The 20,660-nt window shown below is 43.9% G+C and overlaps 1 protein-coding gene across 4 annotated transcripts in view; it reads right to left on the reverse strand.

Moving 5' to 3' along the window:
- UBE2K (ubiquitin conjugating enzyme E2 K) overlaps positions 1-19,207 on the reverse strand; it is a gene marked incomplete at both ends in the record, with an annotated part of 49,316 nt that extends 30,109 nt beyond the window's left edge. For all 4 annotated transcript variants that reach the window (XM_080697071.1, XM_080697073.1, XM_080697072.1 and 1 more), the window contains one exon: positions 19,145-19,207. In XM_080697071.1, coding sequence (XP_080553197.1) covers positions 19,145-19,207 — 63 coding nt within the window. The remainder of the gene's footprint in view (positions 1-19,144) is intronic.
- Positions 19,208-20,660: the final 1,453 nt, after the last annotated feature.

The raw sequence follows: 20,660 nt of genomic DNA on the forward strand, positions 1-20,660 counted from the left end.
AAGAAAGAAAGAAAGAAAGAAAGAAAGAAAGAAAGAAAGAAAGAAAGAAAGAAAGAAAGAAAGAAAGAAAGAAAATAGAAATAAAAGACTGGGATTACAGCTTGGAGGTAGACTATTGAGCTCAAGCCTCAGTACCACACACACACACACCAGGTTTTGGTAGTGAATTTTTTTTTTTTTTTTTTTTTGTGTGTGTGTGTGTGTGTGTTGCTAGGGATTGAATCTAGGTGTATTATACCTCTGAGCTATATCCTCAGCTCTATTTGATTATTTTGAAACAGGGTCTCACTAAATGCTCACAGCCTCACTAAGTTGCTGAGGCTGGCTATGAACCTGAGATCCTCCAGGTGTCAGCCTCCCAAAGTATTGGGATTATAGATGAGTATCACTATGTGACACTCTTAGACTGAACAGTTAATGCTACTGTTAAGAATATAATTCAAGCTGGGCGTGGTGGCACACGCTTGTAATCCCTGCACTTGGGAGGCAGAGACAGGAGGATCGCGCAGGTTCGAAGCCAGCCGCGTGCGCTGGCTTAGGAGACCCTGTTTCCAAATAAAAAGTATAAAAAATAGGTCTGGAAGTGTAGCCCAGAGGTAGAAGGGCTTCCAGGAACCCCAGTACCACAAAAAAAAAAAAAAAAAAAAAGAATATAATTCAAGCCGGGCGTGGTGGCGCAGGCTTGTAATCCCAGCATTCAGGAGGCTGAGACTAGAGGATCATGGTTCGCGGATAGCCTCAGCTACTTAGTGAGAATAAAAAACAGGGCAGGGGATGTAGCTACGAGGTCAAATGTCCCTGGGTTCCATCCCAAGACCTGCAAAACACACACACACACACACACACACACACACACACACACACACACGCACGCACGCACGCACCAGCATTTCGTGCAGGCCTTGAGCAAAAGCTCGGCTAGGGATCTCGCAAAAGCCTAAGTCCCCCATGAGTATGAGCATTTCCTTCTTAAAAAAATTATTTTAAGCCGGGCGTGGTGGCACACGCTTGTAATCCCCGCGCTTGGGAGGTGAAGACAGGAGGATCGCGCAGGTTCGAAGCCAGCCGCGCTGGCTTAAGAGACCCTGTTTCCAAAAATAAAAATAGGTCTGGGAGTGTAGCCCGGAGGTAGAAGGGCTTCCAGGAACCCCAGTATCACACACACAAAAAATTAATTTAAGATTATTTAGATTAATACGTGTAATTGGAATTTTATGAATAAGCATTATAACTAATGGGCAGCAGCATGTGAGCGACTGAGTCAGCAAAGATCTTTTTTTCCCAAGGATAAAGTTTGGGCCAAAGATTAAGCTCAAGCTGACCTTAGGATATAAGGCAAAGCATACTTTCTATGATTTATTAAATGTCTGGCACCCTGTCCTGAAGTCTGTTGAAGACTTTTTCTGTCCTTGAAAGTTCCTGCTTGCATGACTGTTTTTTGCTTACTCTGCCAAGAAAAGAAAGTATAAAGATATAAAGATTGTAACAAATCCTGAATAAAGTGGGAGAAGCTTGCATCTGGTCTCCTGTGTCAAGAGTCCTCTCACTCAACCTCGACTCTTCTCTCACCAACACACGACCCACAACTCCTGCTAGGACTGGACTCCGGCATATATATATATATATGTTCAAATTCAAGAGTTGGGCGTGGTGACCCACACTTGTAATCCCATCTTTTGGGAGGTTAAGACAGGAGGATCATGGTCCATGGGCAGCCTCACCTACTTAGTGAGGCCTTCTGCAACTTAGTGAGACCTTGTTTTAAAATAAATAAAAAGCCAGGCATGGTGGCTCAGGTGTGTAATTCCAGCATTTGGGAAGCTGAGACAGGAGGATTGCACAGTTCGAAGCCAGCCTCAGCTACTTAGTGAGGCTCTCAGCAACTGAGACCCTGGGAGTATAGCCCAGAGGTAGAAAAGCCCCTAGGTTCCACCCCCCCGTACCACAAAAATAAATAAATAAATAAAATTAAAAGTAGGACTGGGGGTGTAGCTTGGAGGTACAATGACCCTGTGTTCCATTCCCAGTACCGCAAAAAAAAAAAAAAAAAAAAAAAAAATCAATAGGGTCTCATTAGGTTGGAAAAGAATCTCACTACTTGCTGAGGTTGTCCTCAAATCTGTGATCTTCTTGTCTCAGCCTCCCAAGTACTGGGATTATAAGTGTGCACCATCACAACCACTTCATTTGAAAACTTCCTTAATTAAAAATCAAAAAGCAGTTAGGTATGTAGTTCAAGGTTAGGTGTATAGTTCAATGGCAGAGCCTGTACTTAACATGCACAAAGCCCTGGGTTCTCTCCACAGCACTGCACTACACACACACACACACACACACACACACACACACACACACTCCTGTCTCAAGCCTCCCTACATGAGAAACATTTCGTCTCTATTGTGAAAATCTTCCTCCTGTGGAGACTGGAGGAGTGCAGGCTCAAGGTCAGCTTCTGCAATTTAAGACTTCCATGAATTTAGGAAGATCCTGTTTGTTTGCAGTACTGGGATTGAACCCAGGGCATCTACTCAGAGCCATACCCCCAGGCCTTTGTATTTTTTATTCTGTTTTGTTTTATTTGGTACTGGGGATTGAAACCAGAAGCACTCTACTTCCAAGCCACTCCCCAAGCCCAATTTTACTTATGTGGAAACAGGGTCTCACTAGGTTGCTGAAAGCCTCACTAAATTGCCCAGGCTGGCTCTGAACCTAGATCCTCCTTCCTCAGGCTCCCAAGCTTGGATTACAAGCATGCATCACCATACCTAGCTCTGTATTTTTTATTGAAATAAGGTCTCACTAAATTGTGGAGGCTGGCTGTGAACCTGGGATCCTTTGGTCTCAGCTTCCCAAATTACTGGGATTACAGGTATGAGCCACCACACCTAGCAGGGACCCTGTTTCAATACAGTAACAAAGGCAGGGTGTGTGTGTGTGTGTGTGTGTGTGTGTGTGTGTGTCATATGTAGAATGCCCTTGGGTTCAATCAACAGCACATACGCCCCACACGCATACACACATGCGCGCGTGGATGTGGATGATGAAAGACTAGCTTACTTTCATTATCTTTGCACATTTTTCTAAATTCTCATTAAATAGCAAGAAGATGGAATTGTCTTGTGTTTCTGATAAATATTAATAAATTACAGTCATCCTCAGGGTCTTATCACCAATTTCTGCCATCACCCAAAACTAAAGGTTCTCTGAAACAAATTCCATATTTTTCAGTTTCCTAACATCTTGGGAAATAACACTCCCTTTAGAGATCTTTTATTCCCTCCCTCCCAAGATTGAACCCAAGAGCATTCTACCTTGGAGTTATACCCTAGCCCTTTTTATTATTTTTTTTTAAACAATCTCCCTAGGTTGCTTAGGCTGGCTTTGAAATTGCGATTCTCCTATCTCATCCACCCAAGTACTGGGATTACAGGTGTGCGCTACCACACCAGGCTTCCTTTAGTACTCTGAACCAGCAGTTAGCTAGCATCACCACACATGAACGCTCTTTCATTATCAGTCATTTCTTTGTGTGTGTGTGTGTAGGGGGGGATACTAGGTTTGTTTTGTTTGTTTTTACGGTACTAGAGATGGAACCCAGTAGCATTCTACCTCCGAAGTACACCCCCAGCCCTATTTTTTTATTCTTTTTTTTTGGTGGTACTGGGGTTCCGTCTACCTCCAGGATACACTCCTAGGGGCTACACTCCCAGACTTATTTTTTAACTTTTTTATGTGGAAACAGGGTCTCTTAAGCCAGCGAGGCTGGCTCCGAACCAGCGGGATCCTCCTGTCTCTGACTCCCAAGCACGGGGATTACAAACGTGCGCCACCACGCCCGGCTTTTATTCTTTATTTTGAAACAAGGTCTAAGTTAAAGAGGGCCTCACTAAGTACCTGAGGCTGTCTGCAAACTGCGATCCTCCTCTCTCAGCCTCCCAAATACTGGGATTACAAGCATACGCCACCATACCCGGCTCTTTATTTTATTCTTTATTTTGAAACAGGGTCTCACTGAGTTGCAAAGGGCCGAAGGAGTAGCTGAGGCTGTCTGCAAACTGTGATCCTCCTGTCTTAGCCTCCCAAACGCTGGGACTACAAGTGTGTACCACCACGCCTAGCTTGGTACTAGGTATTGAACCTGGGGCATTCTATTTCCAAGCTACATTACCAGTAGTACTTTTGTTTTGAAACAGGATCTCACTAGGTTGCTAGGAATCTTGCTAGTTGATGAGACTGTCCTTAAATCCCTTTTCCTCTGTTCTCAGCCTCCCAATCACTCTCTTCATGGTCCTCACACAGCCCCAAAGCTAGTTAAACTCACTTCCCAAATAACTTAAAAACAAAAAAACTTCCTCTCTGTCTCCTCCCTAAGCACCACTACTAGAGAAAAACATGCAACATTCATTAATTGGTCTCATGTTAGATTCAAGACCACAAATCCCAAATGGAAATTTAACATTGCCCTAAGTGTTTCTGCTCACATTAAAGATTAATCTCTCCACTTAGGAGGGGAATACCAGGCCCTCTGTTCTTTTCAAGGACTTTGTACCTTCCCTGCCGATTGTAATTACTCTGTAGCATAACCAATTTTTCCCACCCTCAACATACAGACACACTTAAATATCTGTAAGATTATTATTATTATTATTTTTGATGGTACTGGGGATTGCACCCAGAAGCATTCTACCTCCGGGCTATACTCCCAACCTTATTTATTTATTTATTTATTTATTTATTTATTTATTTATGGCGGGCCTGGGATAGAACCCAGGGACATTCAACCTCTGAGCTACACCCCCTGCCCTATTTTTTATTCTTTATTTTGAAACCTGGTCTCACTGAGTTGCGAAGGGCCTCACTAAGTAGCTGAGGCAGTCTACGAACCACAATTCTCCAGTCTCAGCCTCCTGAATGCTGGGATTATAAGCATGTGCCACCACGCCCCGCTCCTATTAATTTTTTTATTCTTTATTTTGAAACAAGGTGTCACTAAGTTTTGAGGCCTCACCAAGAAACTGGGCTGGCAGCAAACCTGCTATCCTCCTGTCTCAGCCTCCCAAGTACTGGGATTACAAGCACACACACTCCAAGCCCATCTTCTACAAGAATTTTTAATAAAGACCCCTCAAGCCATTGTCTTCTCCATGTGTGGACTCTGTTCTCTACTTCCTTGTTAGAAAGGAACACAGCTACCACTTCCTTTCTTCATATGCTCTCAGCAACCTGCTTTAATCAGGAATCTATCTTTATCATTCCTCTAAGAACCCTCCTGTCAAAGTCCCTAATGATCGCTAGGCTGCAAAATTTGTTTTTGGTATTGGAGATAGAACCCAGGGGTATTCTACCTCTGAGCTACACCCTCAGGCCCATTTTATTAATTTGAAATAGGGTCTCACTAAGTTGCAGAGGACCACATGAGATTGCTGAGGCTGGCCACGAACCTGCAATCCTCCTATCTCAGCCTCCCAAGTATTGGAGTTACAGGCATGCGCCACAGTGACTAGAGCTCCATTTTGCAAATTCAATGGTCACTTTCTCCTTTCACCAACATGACAAGGTGGACCACTTTCTTCTTCAAACTCTGTTCTCTCGTGGCTTTAATAACACCATATACTTCTGGTGTCCAGACACAACTAATATCTCACTCTTCTTTTTTTTTTGGTGGTACCGGGGTTCCTGGAAACCTTTCTATCTCTGGGCTACATTTATTTTTATATTTTTTATTTGGAAACAGAGTCTTTTAAGCCAGCAAGGCTGGCTTTGAACCTGCGCTATCTCACTCTTCTTATACTATGCCGGCTCTCCTTGGCTCAACTTCAAAATGTGCAAGGGGTCCAGAACAAAAACCAGGATCTCATCCTAGAACCTCTACTTTTCTAGCTGAAATTTCCTAAATGTATTCAATTTATGATTTAAATATATCACCTGTGTATCTATGAGGTTAAATCTCTCTCCAGATCTGACCTTCAGATTAATAATATATTTAACTATTTGTTATTTCCCCAATGAAAAAAAAAAATTTTTTTTTTTGTGCTACTGAGGGTGGAACCCAGAGGCTTTCTACCTCCGGGCTACACTACCAGACCCATTTTATATTTTATTTGGAAACAGGGTCTCACTAAGTTGCTGAGAGCCTCACTTAGTAGCTGAGGCTGGCTTCCAACCTGCGCGATCCTCCTGTATCAACCTCCCAAGCGCGGGGATTACAAGCGTGTGCCACCACGCCTGGCTCCCCAATGAAAATCTAACAAAGAAGCTGGGCATTGTGGTGCAGGCCTGTAATCCTAGTACTTGGGAAGCTAAGACAAGAGGATCATAGGTTCAAGGGCAGCCTCAGTAATAGTGAGCTGACCTTTTTTCAAAATAAAATAAAACAGGGCTGGGGGCATAGCTCTAGAGGTAGAATGCCCCTGGGTTCAATCCCTACTGAAAACATGCACACACACACACACACACACACACACACACACACACACACACACACACACACTAAAAAGAAAGACTGGGTGCTGGACATGGTGGCGCACACTTGTAATCCCAGAACTTGGGAAGCTGAGACAGGAGGATCTGGTTTCTTGGACAGCCTGATCTACTTAAATGAGACCCTGCTTCAAAATAAAAGAATTAAAAAATAGAGCTGGGGTATAGCTTAGATGTAGAATGTACCTGGGTTCACTCCTCAGTACTAAAATAATGTATGAATGAAAAAAAAAAATAAAAAAGGAAATCTTGCTTTAAACCTATCAATGATTTTGAGTCACTTAAAATTCAAATCTTACCTCAGGTTTTAAAAAGTTTTATGTGGCTGGGCATGGTAGCGCACGCTTGTAATCCCTGCGCTTGGGAGGCTGAGACCGGAGGATTGCACAGGTTCGAAGCCAGCCTCACCTACTTAGGCTCTTAGCAACTTAGTGAGACCCTGTTTCCAAATAAAATAGAAAATAGGTCTGGGAGTACATCCTGGAGGTACATGGTGGCGCACACTTGTAATCCCACCATTTGAGAGGCTGAGACAGATCGTGCAGGTTCAAAGCCAGCCTCAGCTACTTAGTGAGACCCTTTGAAACTAAGTGTGACCCTGTTTCAAAATAAAGAGTAAAAAATAGGGTTGGGGACATAGCTCGGAGGTAGAATGCCCCTGGAAAAACACACACACACACACACACACACACACACACACACACACACCCAATACCAAAAAGAAAAACAAAAACAAAAAACTTTTATGTGAAGCTGAGCATGGTGGTGCATGCTTGTAATTCCAGTACTTGGGAGGCTGAGACAGAAGGCTGAGGCCAGCCTCAGCTAGTTAATGATGCCCTTTGTTACTTAGTGAGACTGTTTCAAATTAAGGAATAAATTATAGGACTGGGGGTATAGCTTGAAGGTGACTGGCCCTGTGTTCAATCCCCAGCACTGCAAAAATAAATAAATAAATAAATAAATAAATAAATAAATAAATAAATAAATTTATGTGATCTGGCTCCCATCTAATTATAACTCCATTTTACCTTTCACCATTCACTAATCCAGCTCCAATGTTTTAGTTGCTCAAACACAACGAACTACCTGGGAACAAGCCTGTAATCCTAGTACATGGGAGACTGAGGCAGGAGGATCACAGGTTTGAGGACAGCCTCAGGAATGTAGCATGACTCTCAGTAACCTAGCAAGACCCTGTTTCAAAATAAAAAATATAATAGGATCCAGGTGTGGTGGTATATGCCTATAATCCCAGTACCTGGGATGCTAAGACAGGAGGATCAAAGGTTCGAGGATAGCCTCAGAAACTTTGTGAGGCCCTCTGCAACTTAGTGAGGCCTTGTTTCAAAATAATCAATAACAACAACAACAACAACAATAAGGCTTGGGTGTATCTCAGCAGTAGATTGCCCTGGGTTCAACCCCCATTATCACTAAATAAATAAAATAAGGCTGGAGGTATAGCTCAAAGATAGAATGTCCCTGGTTTCAATCCTCAGCACAATCTGGTATTGTGGTGTCTACTTGTAATCCCAGTACTTGAGAGATTGATGAGACAGAAAGACCACAGGTTGACAGTCAGCCTCTGAAACTTAAGACTGTTTCCAATTTTAAAATAAAGCCAGGCATGGTGGCACATGCTTGTAATCCCAGAACTTGGGAGGATGAAACAGGAGGATAGCAGGTTCTTGGCCAGCCTTAGCTACTTAGTGAGGCCTTCCACAACTTAGTGAGACCATTTCAAAATAGAGAAGAAAATAATAAAATAGGGCTGGGCTAGGGGCATAACTCGGAGGTAGAATTCTTCTGGGTTCACTCCCCAGTACCAAAAAAAAAAAAAAAGAGGAGTGGGGGTGTAATAAAGTTAGAAGGCCCCTGGCTTCCATCCTTGGCACCACAAAGCACACACACACACACCCCACAGCAAACTTATTCCTTCTTTAAAGAGCCCCCCCCCCCCCCCGGTGGCACTGGGAATGGAACTCAGGGGCATTCTACCTCTGAGCTATACCCCTAGTCCTATCTTTTCTTTCTTTCTTTTTTTTTTTTTTTTTCCGGCTCTGGGGATGGAACCCAGAGGCATCTGACCTCCGAGCTACACCCCCTGCCCAATTTTTTATTCTTTATTTTGAAACAGGGTCTCAATTAAGTTACAGAGGGCGCAAGTAGCCGAGGCTATCTGCAAACCACGATCCTCTGGTTTCAGCCTCCCAAATTCTGGGATTACAAGCGTGTGCCACTACGCCCGGCTTATTCTTTACTTTGAAACAGGGTCTCACTGAGTTGCAAAAGGCCTAGGTAGCTGGGGCTATCCACATCTGCGATTCTCCTGTCTCAGTCTCCCAAATGCTGGGATTACAAGCGTGTGCCACCACACCCAGCCTACTTTAGGATCCTGATGTTAACTATTTCCTCTAATTACAGAATGTTTGAGGTCAGTCTCAACAAATTAGGCCCTGTTTCAAATAAAACAAAGGTGGTTTCAGAGACCCTGTTTCCAAATAAAAAGTATAAAATAGGTCTAGGAGTGTAGCCCAGAGGTAGAAGAGTTTCCAGGAACCCCAGTACCACCAAAAAAATAAAATAAAATAAAATAAAACAAAGGCCTGGTGGTATACCTGGGAGGTATGCCCCTGGGTTCAATCCCCAGTACAATAAATAAATAACAGGCTTGAGGCCAGGCGTGGTGGCACATGCTTGTAATCCCCGTGCTTGGGAGGCAGAGACAGGAGGATCACGCAGGTTTGAAGCCGGCCGCACTGGCTTAAGAGACCCTGCTTCCAGCCGGGCGTGGTGGTGCCCGCTTGTAATCCCAGCATTCGGGAGGCTGAGACCAGAGGATCGCGGTTCGCGGACAGCCTCAGCTACTTAGTGAGGCCCTATGCAACTCAGCGAGACCCGGTTTCAAAATAAAGAAGGAAAAAATAGGGCAGTGGGTGTAGCTCGGAGGTCAAATGCCCCCGGGTTCCTTCCCCAGACCCGCAAAAAAAAAAAAAAAAAAAAAAAAGAGACCCTGCTTCCAAATTAAAAAAAAAAAAAAAAAAAATTAAAGCATATAATAGGTCTGGGAGTGCAGCCTGGAGGTAGAAGGGTTTCCAGGAACCCCAGTACCACCAAAAAAAACAAAAAACAGGCTTGAGATTAAAGCCACATGTGAATATTTAAACTTAGGGAAGTGGGTGAGGTGGTATACCCTGGTAATCTCAAAACTCGGAGACTGAGACAGGAGGATCTCGGGCAACTTCAGCAATTTAGCAAGACCTTTAGGTACTTAGCAAAACTGATTCAAAATAAAAAGGGCTAGGAGTGTACCTTGAAGGTAAAACACCCTTTGGGTTCAAACCCCAGTACCAAAAAAAAAAAAAAAAGAGCTCTTAACAAATTCTGCCAAATGTATACGCATATGTGTATGCTAAATGCATATGTATATGTACATAAAAAGAAAAGCAATGGAAGTAATTAACAAAATTAACACAGCCAGGCATGGTGGCGCATACTTGCAATCCCAGCTATTCGGGAGGCTCAGACAGGAGGACTGAGGTTCACGGATAGCCAACGACTTAGTAAAGCCCTCTCCAATTTAGTGAGACCCTGTTTCAAAAATAAAGGATAAAAGCTGGGCGTGGCGGCACACACTTGTAATCCCAGCATTTGGGAGGCTGAGACCAGAGGATCGTTGTTCGGGGACAGCCTCAGCTACTTAGTGAGGCCCTCCACAAAAAATAGGGCTGGGGGTGTAGTTTAAGAGGTAGAATGCCCCTGGTTCAGTCCCCAGTATCACAAAGGAGTGGAGGACACCTGGAGCTATAGCTCAAAAGTAGAACTGTTGAGTTCAACCCCCTTTACCCTGCCCTCCACACACACGCTAGGGTGTAGGTCAGAGGTAGACGTCCCCTTGGTCCAGAACCTGGTAACACACACATACACACACAGAAAAATAATGAATAGTGCTAGGAGTGTGACTCAGTAGTAGAGTACCTACCTAGCATGTGCAAGGCCCTAGGTTCCTTCCCCAGCACCAGGAAAGGATAGGAAAGTGGAGAGTTGGGAGCAAGCAGCAGATTCAGAATATAAACTAGTTTTTCTGATACACTATATTTTGGAAGCAAAGACCTGTTTTGAAACCCCTCTTTTACCAATAAGTTACTTAAACCGGAGAATATGTAGATTTCCAAAGATAAAATTACTTGATTGCTTCAGAGTTTCAAAGTTATCTATGAAACATGAGTAAAATCAATTGAATAATGTCTCATGTATGTCAGGTAGAGACATTTAACTATATAGTTAAACCCAGGGGTGTTCTACCTCTGAGCTACACCCCTAGCCCTATTTATTTTTTATTTCAAAACAGTCTCACTGAGTTGCAAAGGGCCTCACAAAGTAGTAGCTGAGACTGTCTGCAAACCACGATCCTCTTGTCTAAGCCTCCCAAAGCTGGGATTACAAGAGTGTGCCATCATGCCTGGCTCCTATATAGTTTTTAATTTGTAGTAAAAGCAAAAAATAGGAGGAAAAAGGATTTTTTAAAATAGACCACTAGGAATTTAACCCTGGGTGGTCTCCTGCATGGTAGGCAAACACTCTTGACACTGGCCTATGCTCTCTAGCTCCCCCCCCAAAGAATGTGTATGTGAGACAGACAGACAGACATGGGGGGGGGGGCGCGCGCAGACAGACACTGGGGAATGAACCCCAGGGGCATTCTATCTCCAAGCTATAGCCTCAGTCCTATTTTGCTTTTTATTTTGAAACAGGGTCTCACTAGGTTGCTGAGTCTTGCTAAGTTGCTGGGGCTGGCTGTGAACCTGAGATCCTCCCATGTCAGCCTCCCAACTACTGGGATTACAGGCATGTGATACCATATTCAGTACCCCAAAAGGACTGAGTGAAGTCCTTCCACCTTTTCAAAATTATTCAAGAACAATAGGGATGCTCCCAGCCCTAACTTCCTTTTTATTATGTTTTTTTGTTTTGTAGTACTTGGAGTGGAACCCAGAGGCTTTCTACCTCCAGGCTACACTTAAAGACCTATTTTTATATATTATTTGGAAACAGGGTCTCACTAAGTTGCTGAGAGCCTCACTAAGCAGCTGAGGCTGGCTTGAACCTGCAAGATCCTCCTGTCTTGGCCTCCCAAACGCCGGGGATTACAAGCAAGCGCCACCATGCCCAGCTTATTTTTTATTTTGGAAAGGCCTAGGGAGCTAAGTTACTGAGGGTCTTGCTTTGTCACCAAGGTTGGTTTCAAACCTACACTCTTCCTATCTCATATAAGTTCTAGTATTATACCATCACACAATACATGACATACCACGTCCTAATTTCCAAACCCGAATTTTGAAAAAGGAATTAAGAAAGGAATCCAACGTTACATACCAGAGAATTAGATCTGAATTCCTTGGTCCAATTCCAGATTAAATCCACGTTAAGAAATCCAAAATAACCTCAAAACTCTATATAATCTGAAAGTCCCCACTGAACTTTACATTTAGAAAGCTAACGTTTTACCATAAACTTTTGTGTGTTAGTCTGGTACTAGGGATTGAGCCCAGAGGCATTCTACCTTTCAGCTAGACCCCAACCCTATTTTATTTTGAAACAAGGTCTTGCTAGGCGTCTCACTACTCTGTGTACTAGGGAATGAACCCAGCAGCATTCTACCTTCCAGCTATACCTCCAGTTCAATACCCCCCCCCCAACTGGGAATAGAACCCAGGGGAATTCTTCCTCAGAAGGACACTCTCAGCACTATTTTTTATTCTTTATTTTGAAACAGAGTCTCACATGTTGCAAAGGGCCTCACTAAATAGCTGAGGCTGTATGCAGTGATCCTCCTGTCTCATCCTCCCAAATGCTGGGATTACAAGTGTGCACCACCATGCCCAGCTTTTATTTATTAATTTGTGTGTGTGGTACTGAAGATGCATCCCAGAGGCTTTCTACCTCCGGGCTACACTCCCAGACCTATTTTTTATATTTTATTTGGAAACAGGGTCTCACTAAGTTTCAGAGAGCCTCACTAAGTAGCTGAGGCTGGCTTCAAACCTGCACAATCCTCCTGTCTCAGCCTCCCAAGTAGTGGGATTACAAGTATGTGCCACCACGCCAGCTCTCCAGCCCCATTTTTTATTCTTTATTTTGAAACAGGGTCTCACTAAGTTGTGGAGGGTCTCGCTAAGTAGCTAAGGATGGCTGTTAACCTGCAATTCTCCTGTCTCAGCCTCCCAAGTATGAGAATTATAAGAATGTGCCACCAAGCCTGGCAGGAGTCTCACTACTTCTTGAGGTTGTCTTCAAAATTGCAATCCTGCTGGGCGTGATGGCACACGCTTGGGAGGCAGAGACAGGAGGATTGCGCAGGTTCGAAGCCAGCCATGTGCGCTGGTCTGGGAGTGTAGCCCGGAGGTAGACGGGCTTCCAGGAACCCCAGTACCACAAAAAAAATAAATAAATAAATAAATAAAAATAAAAAAAATTGCCATCCTCCTGTCTTAGCTTCCCAAGTACTGAGATTACAAGCATGAGCCACCATGCTTGGCTTACTATATAAACTCTTTTTTTTTGTGGTACTGGGGATGGCACCCAGGGGCATTCTACCTCCGAGCTACACCTCAGCCCTATTTTTTATTTTTTACTTTGAAACAGGGTCACACTGACTCGTGAAGGGCCTAAGTAGTAGCTGAAGCTGTCTGAGAACCCCAATCCTCCTGTTTTAGCCTCCCGAATGCTGGGATTACAAGCGTGCACCACCATGCCCGGCTTATTCTTTACTTTGAAACAGAGTCTCACTGAGTTGCCAAGGAACTCACTAAGTAGCTGAGGCTGTCCAGGAACCTGGATCCTCCTGCCTCAGTTTCCCAAATGCTGAAACTAGAAAAGCATGTGCCACCACACCCATCAAGACCTTGTTTCAAAATAAAAAAGGACTAGGAGTGTAGGTGAGATATAAAATGCCCCTAGGGTTCAATCCCTAGTCACACCCACACCTACACACCCCTACTCTAATTGCCAGGCTGTAGTCGTACACACATAGTCCCAGTACTTTGGGAGGCTCTCAGCAACTTAGCACGACCTTATTTCTAAATAAAAAATAAAATAGGGCTGGGGCATAACCTGGAAGTAGAAGACCCCCTGGGTTCCAATCCCAGTACACTCCTACACAATCTAACACATACTTACTGAATGTTTAATATACCCCAAGCACTATAAACACTAATCTTCCTACAGTCTTTTTTTTTTTTTTTTTTTTTTGGTAGTAGGGTAGTAGTGGTACTGGTGCTTGAACTCGGGCATTCTACCACTAAGCTATGCTGTCAGTGCCTTTTATTTTTCTATTTCAAAACAAGGTCTCAAACTGGGCATAGTGACATATGCTGGTAATTCCATACTCGAAAGGCTGAGACAGGAGTATTCCAGGGACAATAGGCAGGCACCACTGCCCCTGGGGAAAGACCTGTTCTAAATAACCGGCAATAGCTGGGTATGGTGTTGCACACCTGTAATCACTGGGAGAGGCTGAGACAGGTGATGGCAAATTCAGGGCCAACCTGGAAAACTTAGGAAAAAACTCATCTCAAAATATAAAAAGGGCTGGGAATATAATTCAGTGGTAGAGCTGTTTAGCATGTACAAGACTCTGGGTTCAACCTAGTAAAAAAGAATTAGCAATGTATGAACAATGATATAGAGAAGCATTATACAAATGGTGATTGTTAGCAGCATCAATAACTAGTACACAATAAATAATACAATCCATGAATAAAATACAGACTATGAGCTGAGTATGATGGTGCATGCCTATAATCCTATTTGGGAGGCTAAAACAGGAGGATTACAAGTTTGAGGCCAGCCTCAGGAACTTAGTAAGATCTGGTTTGAAAAGAAATAAAATGGGCTGGGAGTATATGTCTTGGCTCAATCCCCCAGTATCAAAAAATAAAATACAGGAGCCGGGTGTGGTGGCGCACGCTTGTAATCCCCGCGCTTGGGAGGCTGAGACAGGAGGATCGCAGAGGTTCGAAGCCAGCCTCAGCTACTTAGTGAGGCCCTCTGCAACTCAGTGAGACCCCGTTTCCAAATAAAGTATAAAATAGGTCTAGGAGTATAGCCCAGAGGTAGAAAAGCCCCCGGGTTCCACCCCCAGTACCACATACAAAAAAAAAATAAAAATAAAAATAGAGCCAGGTGTGGTGGCGCACGCTTGTAATCCCCACGATTGGGAGGCGGAGACAGGAGGATCTGGCTTAGGAGACCCTGTTTCCAAATAAAAATGTAAAAAATAGGTCTGGGAGTGTAGCCCGGAGGTAGAAGGGCTTCCAGGAACCCCAGTACAACCAAAAAATAATAAATAAATAAATAAATAAAAAATAAATTAAAATAAAATACAGGTTATGGTTTTATGTCCTCACACTCAACAATTCACCTATACAACCTAACTCATAACTGTAAACTATATATTAAATCAATTTCGCATTCCAAGCAACTGCACCATTACTTAGTATTTATAGTCATTTGTTGGGGTGGGGAAGAGTAAGGATTGAACCCAAGGGCATTCTATCTCTGAGCTACAACCCCAACACTATTTTCCTCTTCTTTCTTTCTTTTTGTGGGTCTGGGGATGGAACTCAGGGCATTTGACCTCCGAGCTATACCCCCTGCCCTATTTTTTATTCTTTATTTTGAAACAGAGTCTCACAAGTTGCAGAGGGCCTCACTAAGAAGCTGAGGTTGTCCCCGAACCACGATGCTCCAATCTCAGCCTCCTGAATGCTGGGATTACAAACATGCACCACCACGCCCGGCTGGCCCTATTTTATTTTTTATTTGGAAACAGTCTTAAGTTGTGGAAGGCCTCACCAAGTTGCTGAGGCTGGCTACAAACCTGCAATCCTATCTCAGCCTCCCAAGTATTGGAATTGTAAGTGTGCACCACCACATCTAGCCTTCACAGTCATATTTTAAAATGACTACCTGAGCCATGTGTGGTGGTGCATGCTTGTAGTCATAGTATGAGGGATGCTGAGACAGGAGAATTGCAGGTTTAAAACCAGCATCATCAATTAGCAAGGCTCTCAGTAACCTAGTGAGGCGTTTCCAAATAAATAGAATCAGAAGCCGGGTATGGTGGTGCAAGCTTCTAACCCAGCATTTGGGAGGATGAGACAGGAGGATCTGGGTTTGCGGCCAGGCTCAGCTACTTAGTGATGCCCTACACAACTTAGTGAGACTGTTTCAAAGTAAAGAATAAAAAAATAGGGCTGGAGGTGTAGCTCGAAGGTAGAATGCCCCTGGGTTCCATCCCCAGTACTGCGAAGAAAAAAGAAAAAAAAGATAGAAAAAAAGAAAAACTGGAAAAAAAAAAAGAAAAAAAAAAGAAAAAAGAAGAAAATCAGGCTGAGGGTGAGGCTTGGAGGTAAAATGCCTCTGGGCTCAATCTCTAGCACCAATAAATAAATAAATAAAAATAAATAAAATGACTACTTGACAGATAAGAGATGGATTTCCAAACAAAAGCCTGATGGTGTCATCATTTCATTTACTTTGAGTACAAGACTCACAATTCTAAAGGGATCTATAGCCCATACCCAGATACCCAATTCCCATATACAAAAGCAACCATTTTATCAATTTCTCAAGAACCCTTTCATCTATACATTTACATATATTGTCCGTCTTTTGACACAAATGGTGTCTGGCTTCTTCCACACTATTCTGCATCTCACTTTACACATTTGTCTTGGAGGTTATATTCTAATCAACACATTCTAAGAATGGCCACTTATATATGTGTTATGACCAGAATTCAGCAAACATCACCTATCTTTACAAAGGCCAAAGAAGTCCTAAGTCAAGCAGTATTCTTATTAAGTACATGAATTATGCTTTGGTAAACTGAAGATTTACATAATGTGACATGATGAAATACTTGATTATTTAACTAACCATTCAAAATATTACCCTTATACAATGAAAAGAAAAATACATGAGCTAAACTCCAACTCCTTCAATGAGTTAAAAATAATCAACATAGCTGGGTTCGTTAGTGCAGACCTGTAATTCCAGTACCTAGGAGGCTGAGACAGGAAGATCACAGGTTTAAGGCCAGCCTCAGGAATTTACAAAGATCCTTAGCAAATTACGGAACCTGTTTCAAAATAATAAAAACCAAAAGGGCCTGGGAGTATAGCTCTGAGGTAGAATACCCCTGGGTTCAATCCCAGCACCTACCCCACCACACACACACACATAAAAATCAACATAGTGGACTTATTTTTGTGCCCTTTCCTAAATGTTCCAAATGTTCTTTGAAACTTACTTTCCTGGAATAAGTTTCCTTTCAGATTTACAAAGGTAGTGTTCCTTAAAAAGGTTATTAGTCTGTTTGCAATTCCTTTTTTCTGTTTCTGAAACACTATGACACTTAAAAGAACAGTACTAGTATAACAACATTCATTACTAGAGCAATGCACGGATTTCTGGCAATCTTCAACTTAATTAGTACTAAGAACATCATGGTGAAAATTCACCTCAAATAAGCAGGTAACATGGATTATCAGAGCAATAACTTACCACTATTAAAAAAAAAGCACTATAAGTTTATTAAGTTTTAGGCTTGTATAACATTGTAGTAGAAGAAATATTTTGGGCTACAGTCAACACTATCAGCAGCAATTTTTCATTAGGAATACTTAAGTCAACTATTCTAGAATATACTTTCTTATTAGGCAAAGTTAAAATCATTTACAATATATCGGTACTGACTTTATGACTATTTCTGCACTGTACCACAAAAATACAAAGTCATCCTCCCATTCAGAGTTTTGGCAAATGAGCAAATGCAGAGGTCAGAGTTCATACACATGCTCTGTAAAGCTATTACGTATATACTACCCCTTTCAATAAGTCTGCTAATATTTTGTCATTTTTAAATTTTAAATAATTTTCTCCTCCTATCTACTTAGCAAGATACTGTAGATTTTTTGGCATGAATAAGGCTGAAGTGCTTTCAGGCTTTATCAATTAGTCATCACATACTTAGGATGTTGAATTTCACAAATCATTATTGACTTTATCAAAATATCAACCGTAGAGAAAAACACAAATAGTATGATTTATTCAGTAAGCGTATGTAATTTCTTGTGTGTTACTGGGGGTGAAACCCAGGGGCTTTTCTACCTCCCGGCTATACTCCCAGACCTATTTTTATATTTCATTTGGAAACGGTCTCACAAAGCTGCTAAGAGCCTCACTAAGTAACTGAGGCTGGCTTCAAACCTGTGCTATCCTCCTGTCTCAGCCTCCCAAGTGCTGGGATTACAAGCATGAGCCACCATGCCCGGCAATGGTATGTAATTTTTAAAATTATAATCAAAGTATTGGTTTTTGTGAAATTCACGGGAAAAAAGCTGGCATTTTCATGATTTCATATGAAAACTTGTACTAATTCTTGCACTTTTGAGTCAAATTAGCTCATTTTTAATATCATATACAAACAAATGTGGCCAGCACTAATGTATCTATAGTTCTAAAGTGCAGCAGGAGACAATTTTCTAATACTTCTACTCTGTGGTGCTATGATCTCTTATGCCAGAGTAAACCTTCTCACTTTATGATCTATACTATGTACTTCTCTGGTAAAAATCCTTGTTTTAAATTGGTTAATTTTTCAAAAGTAAGAATCAAGTTAACTATGAGGGACACCATAATGAAGTTTCACAACACAAGAGTCACATAGGCATTGTCTCAGGAGAGAACCCCCCCCCCCAATCTATTACTTGTAAACAATATTTTGGCCAGGAGTGATGGCACACTCCATTAATCCCAGTACTTGGGAGGTTGAGACAGGAGGACAGTAGGTTCGAGGGCAGCCTCAGCAAATAGTGGGATTCTCATCAACCTAAGGAGACCCTGTTTTCAAATTAATAAAATTGGTCTGGGAGTGTAGCTAGAAGGTAGAATACCTCTGGGTTCAATCCCCAGTACCACACACGCAAAAAAAAAATTTTTGAAATGAACTGCAGGTTTTTTTCCTACCTAAAAACAGGTAATACACCAAAACAATTTGCATTTGACCACTCTTAATAAGCTTTTGATAGGAATAAAGAGGCCTAAGAATCCGGAGGCAAGTGGAAAAGAGATAATGATCAAATTTGGAATTAATTTCCTATCTCTGGTGAAAATTCCCGTAACCCCCCCCACACACACACAAGATACCATCCCATTATGCCTCCCAACAACCAACTAGAGAAGAGTAACTGTGAATGTCCTTTCATCGATAATTTAGGACTCTCGTCGCTTCTTCCCTAAGGAAAAAGACAGTCGAGGCCTGACAGGCGAGAATCCAGAATCCCCTTCAAAGTGCGGGCCTTCGCGCTGCGCGGCTCCCGGATCCAGTTACCCCTCGCCCCTGCCCCCATCCCTTCCCGGCTCCTCGGCCGGCCTCTCCCCGGAGCGCGCCCCGCCCGGGAGCCCCGCTCGCCGGCCCCCAAACCGCGATCTCCCCGCCCCCGCCGCGCGGCGTCCGTCGCGGGCCCGGGAGGAGGAGGGGAGGCTGCTGCGCCCCGCGCGGAGGGCGGCGCGGCGGGCCCCGGGGGACGGTCGCGGCTGGAAGGGCCCTCCCGCCCGGGGCCGCGGTGGGGGATGCCCGGAGTCCATTCCTGACCTCCTCGCTCTTCAGCACCTCCTTGAACTCCCGCTTGATTCGCTGCACCGCGATGTTGGCCATGTCTCCGCCCGCAGCTGATTCGTACCCGCCTCCTCCGCCACCGCTACGACCACCGCCACCGCCGCCACCTCTTCCTCCACCGCCTCCTCCCTCAGCGATTCTGACCCGAGCCCACGAACGCTGCCGCCGTCGCCCCGCCGCCGCCGCGCTCTCCTCAGTGTGGAATCACCTCCGCGCCCGGCCACCAAAATGGCGCCGGCCCCACGCATGCGCACGACGTTGACCCGGCCGGGCGCAGCCGCTCCCGAGGCAGCGCGCCCGCCCCCGCCTCCGCCCGGCCCCGCCCCGCCGCCCGGCCCCGCCCCCAGGCGCGCCGGCGCCCCGCCCCCGCCCTCCCGGCCCGCGCCCGCCGGCTCCACGTGCCTCGCCCGGCTCCTCTCCGAAACGCAGTTCCAGAACGCGGCCCGGTCCGTGTTGTGGCTCCAGAAAATCCGCCGCGGTTGCTTTTGTTCTGGAGCCATTATAATGCCACATATTTTTGAGGCTGTGTGATCCTGGGGATGGAACCCAGAGGCATTCTGCCTCCGACCCACACCCCCCAGCCCTTTTCTTTATTTTTATTTCTTTATTTTGTTTTGTTTTGCGGAACTGGAGCTAGAACCCAGGGGCATTCTACCCCTCGAGCAGCAACCCCAGCCCTATTCTTTATTTTATTTATTTATTTATTTTGCGATACTGTGGATGGAACCTACGGGCATTCTACCTTCAAGCGATACCCCCAGCTCTATTTTTTATTCTCTGATTTGAAACAGGGTCTTACAGAGCTGCAAAGGGCCTCACTAAGTACCTGAGGCTGTCCGCCATCCTCCTGTCTCCGCCTCACAAATGCTAGGATTACAGTAGTGCGCCACCACGCTTGGCGCTTTTTTTTTTTTTTTGTACTGGGGATAGAACCCAGAGGCATTGTACCTCCGAGCAACAACACCAGCCCTAGTTTTATAGTCTTTTTTAATTTTGAAACAGGGTCTCACTGAGTTACAAAGGGCCTTCCTAAGTAGCTGAGGCTGACCTTGAACCTCGATCATCCGATCATCCGGTCTCAGCCTCCCGAATGATAGGATTACAGGCATGTGCTACCACCTCTGGCTTCCAGCTTTATTTTTTATTCTTTAAATTTCCGAGGGCCTCACAAGTTGCTGAGGCTGGCTGTGACCCTGCAATCCTCCTGTCTCAGCCTCCCAAATACTGAGATTACAAGCGTGGGCCACCACTCCCGATTTATAATACCACTATTATTCGATCACCTTGGGTATGAATGATGGTTATTGTTAGATCTCAAGAGTATAGTTGAGACAGATATGGCATTGAGAAGCCAGAAATTGAATTTCGACCTATTTAGGTGATTTATACCGAACTGTAGCACTGTATAACCTTGGTTTTCAAATTTGAGTGTGCATCAAAATCCTTGGAGAGCCCATTAAACACACACTCACACACAAATTGCTGAGTCCCA

This window comes from Muscardinus avellanarius, assembly GCF_963383645.1.
Source record: "Muscardinus avellanarius genome assembly, chromosome: 6".
In the NCBI taxonomy this organism is placed as follows: Eukaryota; Metazoa; Chordata; class Mammalia; order Rodentia; family Gliridae; genus Muscardinus; species Muscardinus avellanarius.